At 27.7% G+C, this 12,768-nt stretch overlaps 1 protein-coding gene across 3 annotated transcripts; it reads right to left on the bottom strand.

Moving 5' to 3' along the window:
• Positions 1-2,197: 2,197 nt before the first annotated feature.
• LOC100209673 (fibroblast growth factor receptor-like 1) lies at positions 2,198-12,281 on the bottom strand. Of its 3 annotated transcripts, none has more exons than XM_065815520.1 (6): positions 12,107-12,281; positions 11,888-11,981; positions 4,304-4,520; positions 3,770-3,879; positions 3,331-3,648; positions 2,198-2,880 (listed from the first exon to the last, which is right to left on the bottom strand). In XM_065815520.1, exons 1-6 carry the CDS (start codon positions 12,140-12,142, stop codon positions 2,441-2,443), a joined length of 1,215 nt encoding a protein of 404 aa, XP_065671592.1. In that variant the 5' UTR covers positions 12,143-12,281; the 3' UTR covers positions 2,198-2,440. The 3 variants fall into 3 exon arrangements, with proteins under 3 accessions (XP_065671592.1, XP_065671591.1, XP_065671593.1); XM_065815519.1 differs by having other exon boundaries at positions 11,888-11,977; positions 12,107-12,238; XM_065815521.1 differs by having other exon boundaries at positions 12,070-12,145.
• Between the last annotated feature and the right edge of the window lie 487 nt (positions 12,282-12,768).

Genomic DNA, 12,768 nt, shown 5'->3' on the forward strand with positions numbered 1-12,768 from the left:
ATTGCAAAAGTTCCAGTCACAATTGGTTTACTATATCCAGTCAGACTTTTTTTTCAAAGCTGCCGTTTTTCAGGATCTATAGACTGTTTATTAAAAAAAAAAGCTTTCAGGGTAAGTTGACAAATTTTTCACGGGGTAAGTTGACTCATAGCATTTACTATGGGAAAAAAATTTTTTTATAAAATTATTATTTTTATTTTTTTAAATTTTTAACAATATCGAAAAAATTTATTCTTACAAAAAAATTAAAAGAAAATTTTTTAGTTTTTTTTTTTCACAGATAAAAAGTGGGCTACTGTTTGGCTTTTATACGGACGAATATTTGGTACCAGCTAAAAGTAATATTAAATTTTGAGATAAAATTGTTGCAAAACTTAAGGGTAAAAAAATTTCTATTAATTTTGCACTTAATAGTGCATTAATAATAATTTTTATAGTTTGCGCCAACTTACCCCGTGGTGGGGTAAGTTGGCGCAAATTTTTTATTTTTTTTGAGGGCCAAGAAAGGCCCCAAGAATTTTTTTTTGTAAATGAATGCAAATTTTATAAGTTACCCTAATCCATACTCTTTAAGACTACACTTTAATATTTTTTTAAAAATGTACTGTTAGAGCTACAGACCTCATAGAGTAAAAACCGAGCTAACTAGCCCCGGTCTCCCCTATATTATCCAGGTTAGCAAAACAATTTTTGCAGCATATAAAAAATATTATATTACTAATTTGGCATCACGCAACTTCTAACCTTGCAGAATTTGTTTATTGCCATTAATGAGTTGTAAAATGTATCATATTTTTTTATTCACTTATACATTTTTTTAAATCAGTAATTGCAGCATATACAAAAAATTTGTCGCATGCTTAAATACTTCAATCATACGTTTAATAAGATAACTGCGCAACATTCAAATGATGTTCAAAAAGTACTGATTTTAGTGGTTTTTTTTATTTATAAAGTATTGCTGGCTGGGCACAGATTGTGAACACAGCATTTAATAAAGCTAATAAAATATAACTGCTTTTTTTGTTTTTACAATTTTTCACAATTTTTACAATCTTTTATTTTGAAGAGACAAATGGCCGGGTGAATAAAAATAGGCAATTGCTTTTACTCAACAATTGATCAGCTTTACGTGAAAAAAAACTTTTTTATTCGTAAAGCTGTAAAAACACGTAAAGCTGAGCAATTACTGAGTAAATTACTTAACTTTACGTAAATAAAATTTTAGAAAAACTGTTTAAGTTTTTATTCACGAAAAGCTGACCAATTACTGAGTAAAAGCAATTGCTTATTTTTTTTCACCCAGCCTAAAATATCTTTATTCAGTAACTTTACTTATGACCGGTATTATTTAACCAGACCCACAGTATGAAATAAGCGTCATTTTTGTAAAAATTATTTTTGACTTATTCTTAAACTTATTTTTACGTTAATTTTTAATACGTTTTAATTTTTTTTATTAATAATGCAAACAAAAACAAGTCATAATTATTAAATGATATAAACCGAACGGAAATTTAACAAAGACTTAAACATGATTACACGATTAGACCTTGGTTACACGATTAGACCCCAGGCTCAGTTTCGCGCTAGTTTTAACTTTTGTAATGTATAACGCTCTCTAATTTGAAAAAAAAAATTAAAAAACGGCGCTTTTAAAGAATTGTATGCGTTTGTACTACTAACCTTTATATTAACTATTATAGAGAGTTATTATAGAGATTTGTGCTTGTTTGTAATTTCGACAAATAATGCCCATAGAGCTGGTAGCAAGCATAGTTTCAATTAAAATTTATGAGTGATTTGGAAGGAAAAAAGTTGTTGGAAAAGAAGTCGTTTGTTGGTGGTTTATAAATGTTTTAAATAAGGCAATAAAAAAGCAAGCTGTTAATTAACGAGGTAATATAATTAATACAATAAATAATAACTATTGATCTATAAAATTTGCTATTTGTTATTTAAATATATGCAGTTATTTATCTTTACAAAAATACAAAATTTTTAACCATATCTTTAAAAGCACTTTTTTTTGTTCCTTTTTTAACCGTAAACTAAATTCCATACTCACTAAATTATAAATATGGTGCGACAACGATAAATTTTTAAGAGTGAGCATTAAAATAACAAAACTATGTCAAGAAGATATGGGGTATATTTTAATATACTGTAAGGGGTCTATTTAAATACAAAAGGCAGATTCCTAATATACACTTTTAGCACATATAATACACAAGTCAATATTTAACATTATTATAAAAATTTTATAATTTCGTTTTTTTTTTGTTATTTGTACTTTAAATTTAAGTTAGAAAAAGTTTCATTCCAAAAATATTTACAGCAGTACATTTTTAGAAAAGTAACATGACGTTTTCGTGATGTAGGTTTTTTCGTGGTTTTATACTGGTATTTTTTATGCTTTTTTTTGTCTGGGAAAATTTTTTCACTGCACTTGCAAGAAAAAGAAGGAATAATCACTTCCTTCAAAGTTTGAAACAAAGCAAGTATAAACTCCGGTGTCCATGGTTGTTACGTTTGTAATTGTCAAACGTAAACCATATGGGTCTGTATCATCATGAACATACATGTTCATTGGCTTATGATATGCTGTCTTCAATTTAAAAACAGAGTAATGATCAGCTGAAACATAATTTGATTCAAAAGGCATCTCTTTTTGATTAACGTCGTTCCATCGAAAGTCTTCTGGAATAACAGGCAGTTTTAAGCGATCTTCTTTGTTGAACAAATGAAACCAACGTACGTCTGGTATAGTTCCGGATAATATTTCTAAACACTCAAACGTTACATTTTCGCCAACTTTAGCAATTTGAAATTGTGGTTTTGTAAAAGGTATAACTTTTGGTGGACCAGCACTTAGTTTCCCTGAATTATAATATGAATTATAATAATGACACTTTTTTATAACTATATATATATATATATATATATATATATATATATATATATATATATATATATATATATATATATATATATATACACAAACAGTAGCATATTTAAAAAAAATTAATTTTGTATAAGTTTTTAAAATAAAATAAAATAAGCTGTAAAGTATTTCATAATATAGTATAATATTTTTTTAGAAACGATTGAATGTATGAATAGAAAAATCAATGCCGCTATTGCTGAAAAGTTGGTAGTATATTACATTTACACTATTAAAAAAAAAAATTGGCTAAAATAAGTTATGTCTTCGCTACTGCACCAATGGTGTCCAACTCTATTGGTTTATTAACAATGTTTTTTTTAAGTGCAGTTTTGATTAAGTATATCAGTTATATTTTAAGGATATATTACATTGAATATACTCACACAATATCCTTAGTTCATAGGTGAATGAAATATTTCCAAAGTCATTAATTGCTACGCATGTATACAAACCAGCATCGTTTACTTTAAGACTTTCAAAAATCAAGTCACCAACTTCAGCATTCTCAGACTTCAAGGTGTTTTCATTTTGAATAGGCACGTGTCTAAAAGGTTCACCATTTTTAAGCCATATGTAATGCACACCATTGTCGGCATGAGCTTGACACGGTAGTTTTATAGCTTGTTTTGTCGCTCTAATATTTTTCTGTTTGCGTAACATCATTTCGTAGTCTGGAAAGGATGGTACTTTTGACTTTAGACCTGACAAATCATTGAAAATAGTTAAACTACAATCATGAATAATTTTCTTGTTTTTAATCTTTTTTAAAGTTTATTTGTAAAAAAAATTTTAATAACTTTATTATTATATCTCATTACTTACTTTTTAATTTAATGTTGTAAGTGAATGATAGATTTCCAAAACTATTGCTAACTGTGCAAGTGTAGAAACCTGCGTCACTTTCACGTAATCTTTTTATTTTCAACATGGATCTAAAACATTAAGTTTATCTATAAACTCAACATGGATCTACAATATTATATTTATCTATAAATTTTAAAATTATAATAAGATAATATGCAAGTGTGATAAATTGGGAAAAGGGAAGGTGCAGAATACTACGGGTAAATGATTATTATAATTTTATCATTTAAATTACCTGGCTCAAATATTAATGGAGTTAAAAAAAAAACCTTGCTTTTACACTCGAATGTTAATGGTCAAATCTTATACAACTGGTAATCGGTTGCATTCGGATAGAGTGGAGACTATTTAATTAATCTCACTTAAAAACTCTTAATTGAATTAGTGATAAATTAAGTAAAGTACAAAATATACAAATATATAACGCATATATATAAAATAAAGCTGTTAAATAAGAAAATATCTTATGAACAAATATGTTCGAACACTCACTGATCTTCCGCAAACTTTAATCTTTTTTTGGCTGCTATAACTTCTCCGTTATACATCCAGGTGTACTTTAATGGTTTTTCTCCTGTTGCCATGCAAGTTAAAATAAGGTCATTCCCATGAGTATAAATTTTACTGTTTGAATACTTCATAAACAACGGTTTGCGGAACGATGGGTTCAATGACTCTATTTCATTATTCATTTCACTCGCACCGTTTTCTTAAAAATAAAAAAAAAATACAATATACTTATAAAATAAAGTATAAATGTCTTTCTACTCAAAAAAGGTTTTCTCAATTTTATTAATTTTTGGTTGATTCAGATGTACATACATATACACATAAATACATGCATATATATATATATATATATATATATATATATCGTCATACGGGGGTACTTGGATCCGAATTTGATACATATTTGATGTTTGTGGTTCTCTCTCATACTTATGTCAATATAAAAAAAACTTGTTGTTGCTAATTCATGAACTTATTAATTAGTAATGATGATTGTAGATAAAAAAATATTTGGGTAGACTTTAGTCCCCCTTTTTTGGGGGGATTAAGGTTGGGTTCAAGTAGCCCCTATTGTGAGGCTACTTGTACCTATAGTGTAAAAAGTCTTCTCCCTTTTAAGGTATCCGGCAAATCTCCCGAAGAGCTGATGATGTCTTCTAATAAAGGCTTTTACCCATTCAAAACCTGGGAGATTTTCATGGAAACATTGAAGATCACTCCCTAATCAATCAAGATAAGATTTCACAATAACTTGAAGATCAAATGACGTCAGTGGGTTGCCAAAAGTTTAAACTTTATTCAAGTGATCACAAAATGACAGTTTTTCTTCAGGCGTGAAGACAGCTGGATGCCTTGCATGTTTCTTTGTGATAGTAAGGCGTCGTCTTAGAAGAGCTCTCTTAATGCTGATTCTAAGTTGTTCTTCAGCAAATTGTTGACTCATAGCTCCACGTTCAATATTAATTCAAGCTTGTTTTAAATTTTGATTTGTATAGTCTTAGTAAGCTCTAGATCTCAATTTTCTTTTATCTGCGAACCATTCTGGTAGAACCAGTTATGATAGCACGAAGTATACGCAAAAAGGTGTATAATAATAGCTTTAACCAACCATCAACATTATTTAGGTATGCATTTAATAATCTAACAAATATTAAAAGCAGGATTAAAATAACAGGTATATCAACTGCTTTTTAAATATATTATTACACTAGTGGGTTTTATGTTAAATTACTTGAACCCAAATGTCATTGTAGCTGCTACAATGACATTTGGGTTCAAGTAATTTTGAACTTAAACCATAAATACAATTTTTTTTGATCAAAATAATAAAGATTAAAGGCAACTATAATTGCTACATTTTGTAGCAACTGATGCTTCTTTTAAGAAATGTTGTTTAATAATTTTTATCTTTTTTGGTAATGTCTGGACGGACAAAAGTTTTACACTAAATTTTTACCATTATTGCAGTTTCCTTAAAAAAAATATTATTTTGATCACTTCTTGCAAAAAAATTTAACCTTTCTTTTTTTATTTTACTTGATTTAAGTAAGTGTATAATTAACTTATTTACTTTCATACCAAATAACTCTATAAAAATAAACAAATAAATAAACATTTTATTATTTTGGGTTCAAATAACCCCAGTTAGCTCAAGTAGCCCCGCATGACGGTCCGGTTTTTACGGAGGAGAATACAGCGCCAAACCTGCAAAAAAATTTTTTTACTGTGTTCTCCTTTGTAAAAACCGGACGTCTAGCAACCCTGTATATGTGTGTGTGTATATATATATATATATATATATATATATATACACGTATATATATATATATATATATATATATATATATATATATATATATATATATATATATATATATATATATATATATATATATATATATATATATATATAGATATATGCATACATACATGCATATATACATGCATGCATACATGCATACGTGCATACATACATGCATACGTGCATACATACATACATACATACATACATACATACATACATACATACATACATACATACATACATACATACATACATACATACATACATACATACATACATACATACATACATTTAAGTAAGTGTATAATTAACTTATTTACTTTCATACCAAATAACTCTATAAAAATAAACAAATAAATAAACATTTTATTATTTTGGGTTCAAGTAACCCCAGTTAGCTCAAGTAGCCCCGCATGACGGTCCGGTTTTTACGGAGGAGAATACAGCGCCAAACCTGAAAAAAAATTTTTTTACTGTGTTCTCCTTTGTAAAAACCGGACGTCTAGCAACCCTGTATATGTGTGTGTGTATATATATAATATATATATATATATATATATATATATACACGTATATATATATATATATATATATATATATATATATATATATATATATATATATATATATATATATATATATATATATATATATATATAGATATATGCATACATACATGCATATATACATGCATGCATACATGCATACGTGCATACATACATGCATACGTGCATACATACATACATACATACATACATACATACATACATACATACATACATACATACATACATACATACATACATACATACATACATACATACATACATACATACATACATTTAAGTAAGTGTATAATTAACTTATTTACTTTCATACCAAATAACTCTATAAAAATAAACAAATAAATAAACATTTTATTATTTTGGGTTCAAGTAACCCCAGTTAGCTCAAGTAGCCCCGCATGACGGTCCGGTTTTTACGGAGGAGAATACAGCGCCAAACCTGCAAAAAAAATTTTTAACTGTGTTCTCCTTTGTAAAAACCGGACGTCTAGCAACCCTGTATATGTGTGTGTGTATATATATATATATATATATATATATATATATATATATATATATATATATATATATAGAGATATATATGTATATATATATATATATATATATATATGCATACATACATGCATATATACATGCATGCATACATGCATACGTGCATACATACATGCATGCATACATGCATACGTGCATACATACATACGTACATACATACATACATACATACATACATACATACATACATACATTTAAGTAAGTGTATAATTAACTTATTTACTTTCATACCAAATAACTCTATAAAAATAAACAAATAAATAAACATTTTATTATTTTGGGTTCAAGTAACCCCAGTTAGCTCAAGTAGCCCCGCATGACGGTCCGGTTTTTACGGAGGAGAATACAGCGCCAAACCTGCAAAAATAATTTTTTTTTACTGTGTTCTCCTTTTTAAAAGCCGGACGTCTAGCAACCCTGTATATGCGTGTGTGTATATATATATACATATATATATATATATATATATATATATATATATATATATATATATATATATATATATATATATATATATATACATGCATATATACATGCATGCATACATGCATACGTGCATACATACATGCATGCATACATGCATACATGCATGCATACGTGCATACATACATACATACATACATACATACATACATACATACATACATACATACATACATACATACATACATACATACATACATACATACATACATACATACATACATAAAAACATACATACATACGTATAGGACCGGAAATAGGGGAGCAAAACTATAGCTACAGAGCCTGTGCCTCCACAAAAGAGGGTCCCATACAATAAAGACTTTCGGTAAATAATTTAAATTCAGACTAATAAACACATAGTTTGCGAAGAACTGATTAGTTCTATGGGTGATAAAGTATTCCCTTAAATCGTATGCAGAATAAAAAAATTCAAATAATAATCTATATTAATGGATTCCACTCCGACAAATCTCACATCAATCAACTAACTATAGTTGTTCAATATATAGAAGAACCAACGCCAAAAAAAAATTTCTCACTTTTTTTCCAAACTGCGGTCGTTTGCAAAGTCACAGCAAACGCTCTACTCACATTTTTAGACGACCATCAAATAGACATATGGATTGCCGTGGCTAATCGTACAACTATGTTGCAAACATGAGTACCAAATACAAACGGATGCAGTCTCTTTATATATGTATAAATTAGTAAAAACACTTATCTAACTTTTTCTTTCTTCTACACAGTCTTTTTAGGAAAGAAAATCTTTTATCTGCGTTTGTACTATGTTGTAGTAATTTTCTAAATTTAGTTGGAAAGACACCTGCTAACTTTTTTCTATCAGCTTCCAACTTTTTTCCATCAGCTGTTTAATTCTTTAATTTCAGTTAGAGTTTGTTTACATTTTTCACAGCAAGTACAGAACAATATGGAATTCTGATTAAGAAATTACCGAAGAAAGAAAATGTTTTACGTCTTGAAAAAGCTTAATGACACTCTTAGGTCTCGAGTTGCAGCTAAGAAAGTCATAGTTGACGGCTATTCGGAAATTGAAAAGGCTCTAACCATCATATCTTCAAATAAAGAGAAAAAAGACGTCACGAGGAATGAAGCAGTGCACCTTTTACAGAAGATGAGTGGTCTTGAAACTGCTTTATTTACAACATTTTTAAAACAACACTTTGGAGCAATTCAAGGCTACAAAGAAAATGTTGCTAGACCCAAAAATGATTCTTAAAACGGAAATGCATGCATTAGAATCATTGAAATTGTTTTTGGAACCAAAAAGAAACAATTTTGATAAATATAAGGAAGCTGCCAAAAACGTATCTCAGTTTGACGAATACGTACACACGCACTGGGACCAGAACGAGAAAAGTGAGGTTGAATCTACTCGATAACGCAAAAGCACCAGACTTAAATCTGTAACCGAAAGAGAAATACAAAGTATCCGCTTTTTCAATTTTGAAAATTTCCACGCTGCAGCAGAAGCATTGGTGGAAGTTTATTAGGATGATTTAGAACGTAGTATTGATAATGAGTTTAAATTGATTTGTGTCTATGATCTGCTCAAACAAAAAGGACTATGGAAAAGACTAATCTCTCAAACTATTTTACTATCAAATTCTTGAAGATCAAAAATTCAGAACCACACTCTCAAATCTTGAAATTACATTGAGAACGTAATTGTTTTTGATTGTATCTAATTTGCACTTGAAAGCTTTTATTTTCGAAAATAAAAACTATAACAAATAGGCTTCGAATCAAGATGGGAAAATTGTATATCAAAGTTTTCACCCCGAGGCTTCCACACCTCTAAATCTGGCACATTTAAAATTTTAATAAAGAAAACTTTTTTTATAAATTGTTTAATTTTTGTCAGCATAATATTTTTTTCTCCTTTTTTTAAAAAATGTGCATAAAACTTAGAAACTTGCTCGCAGTAAACTTAAAATCTACCTTCCTTTTTTTAAATTTCTGTTTTCGGTATAAAGCATAACTTTTATTAGCGGAAAAAACAAACCCTCGCGATGAACTAACTTTTAATTTATTAACTTAATTTTGTCAACAACCTTCGCAGGTTGGTTGCCTACAAATACTTGTAATCAATTTACTTTTAATGACTGCTGCCAACAATTGAGTTTATTCCAAATATTTTAAAGCAATCAACCTTTGAACGTTATTGATAAAAATAAGTTAATAAGTTAACAGTTTGTATATTGCAAACTAACAGTTATTGATTGCAAAAATCAGGATTCACAGAAGAGTCTCAGCAAATTGGAGAAACAAGACTAAATAAGTTAAAATAAAACATATGCTTAACTTGTTGATAAACACCAAATAATTTAGGCCACAGTTGCGACTACGGCAATAGGCAACGACAGCAAATCAAGACAAGTATAAAAAGTGCCATTATGTTTAGGGTGAAGCTGTAACAAGTCAAAATAGTGAATTTATCAGTTTGAAAATTCTAAATTTAAGATTTAGATTTAACAATTTAGCCCGCGGAAAAAAATTCAGTCAATTATAAAAAAAGGAAATAAATTTTTTATTAAAAAAATAAACTACAGCAAATGTTGTAAAGAAAAATAGTATAGATATGTTTTATTAACTATTTCCTATAAGTAACGCAAAAAGTAAACAAAATTATGCAAATTTAGTTTTTATTTTATAGGAAAAATTTTCAAAAAAAGGTTTTTAACCATGCAAATAAGAAAACAAACATGCTAATCAAAGTCCGGTAACATCAGAGAATGTGGTCTTTTATTTTAAAGACAGTATTTTAGCCACGTATACCATTTTTTTTTAAACCCAAAAAAAACAAACAAACAAAAAATGTTTTGCATTAATTAGTGATTGTAATAAACGAACGTATTTATTGTAATGTCTACCCGTTACCCTTCCTCCCAATATGGCTAGCTTTGCTTTGTATATGTATATATATACATCTATATCTATATATATATACATAATATATATATATATATATATATATATATATATATATATATATATATATATATATATATATATATATATATATATATATATATATATATATATATATATATATATATATACCAAGGAAAAACAGTTCAATAGAATTTCTATAGAATCTTTGCTAATTTTTATAAAAACCTCTGTAGAATTTTTTTTTCTACTTTTTTTCTATAGAAAAAAAAGTTTTATATAAATTAATAGACATTCTATGAAAATTCTATAGAGTTTTTTTAGAAAATTTATAGAATTTTTATAGACCATATGTTTCAAAAGTTTACAGAAATTTTTCAGAAATTTTTTTTCTGGGTATACATAAAGGGCGAATTCAAATGCAAGATTGGGTTGTGGGTGGAGGAGTTGCAACCCCCTCCCCCTCACACCCATCATCCATTCCCACCATCAGAGAAGTTAATTTTTAATTTATTGTCAGTTTTTTCAGGAATTTAGTCAACAAGTTGGCATTTGACACACACACATTTTTAATTTTATTTTTTGATACTGTTTGTTATGTTTCTTATATACTTTTTGTATGTTATGCAGAAAATGAAAGTTTTTAGTTTATTTTAAAAAAAGGGGAATTAAAATAAAGTAGAACAAAATTTTGCTGTGGTTATTGAATTAAGTTCGATAAAAAGATTAAATTTGACCAAATTTAAAAAATTGTAAGGTTTTAAATACAATTGATAGTAATAAAGTTTAAAAAAATGTTTGCATTATTTTTAAATAGTTACTTTTTCAAATGTCAGATTAACATCAAAAAATTTACACAACTTAAAACGTGTAAAAGATTAGACGTTATAAAACGTATAAAAGATTAGACTTTAGCTGATTTGACTACACACTTTTGATTCGACCACACGTTTTTGTTTTGCCATTTAAAGAATTCAAAAATTAGTAAATAACTAAATTAAAGATTTGAACACTTAAAACACTTCTCATTTTAGATAAGATTTGACCTATTTCAAAAAAACTTTCCTTAGAAAACTTTTGAATTTTTCAACTAGTGAACTCCTCTTCACTACCACTCAATAAACTCTCATTTTATGGACTTCTATTCCCTCGCATCCTATGAAGTATCACACCATAACTCCCTTCTACGTTTTAATAACAATCAAAACCTTACAAACAAATCAAAATCAAAGTTTTTATTTGACTTACCATGTTTTCCATAAAACTGTTTTTTTTTAGGTAATGTGTTGTCCGATAATGCGAGGCATAAGAATGTCAAACAAATGAAGCAGTGCATAACTACCTACGATAAGTAATGAAAATAAAAATATCGAATCGCAAAAGATTGTGAAAATAAGATTATTAAAATAATTATTAATATAAATTCTCACTTTTTTATAAAATATGTTTGATATATAAAAATCTCACCGCTGTTTTTTTTGGTATTACGTCGTATAATTTCATTTCGCATCAAAGTTTATTTTAATAATAATAAAAAAAAAACATTAAAAAATACTAATCTCAACGCAAACATTTATGCAAACATGACGCAAGTGGAAAGTGGCGACTCAAAGTACACCCCTGACAGCTGAAAACAAATGCTCGTTCTTAGAACAAACTGCGTTGAGGAAACATGCCAAATATATTCTTTAATATCTTATTTGAATCCTTTATTTTCGGTCTGCAATTTGTACAAAAGTAAAAACGTAAAAGTAAATAAAAGCCGGTTTGAAAAGACATGTAAATCTTTTTTCAAAGATCTAAGGAATTACTGTGTATTAATTATATGCGTTATATAACTAATTGTTCCAATTAAAACGGTGTAGGTTTTCTACTTTTTTACTGTTTTTAAGAGGCAAAGTAACAAAGCAGTAATTTGAGAGCAAAATATTCGGTTGATGAAGTTTATACTTCAAAAGCCTGCGACGTTATAACTATTTAAGCTATTTTCAATTTCGAATCACGATTTGATGCGTGAGAAACGACTGTATATGTGAAATATCAATAAAAATAACAAATAGCAACCTTGCATTTTAAAGGTATATATATAAATATATATATATATATATATATATATATATATATATATA

The sequence above is a fragment of the Hydra vulgaris genome, chromosome 13, assembly GCF_038396675.1.
Source record: "Hydra vulgaris chromosome 13, alternate assembly HydraT2T_AEP".
NCBI classification, from domain to species: domain Eukaryota; kingdom Metazoa; phylum Cnidaria; class Hydrozoa; order Anthoathecata; family Hydridae; genus Hydra; species Hydra vulgaris.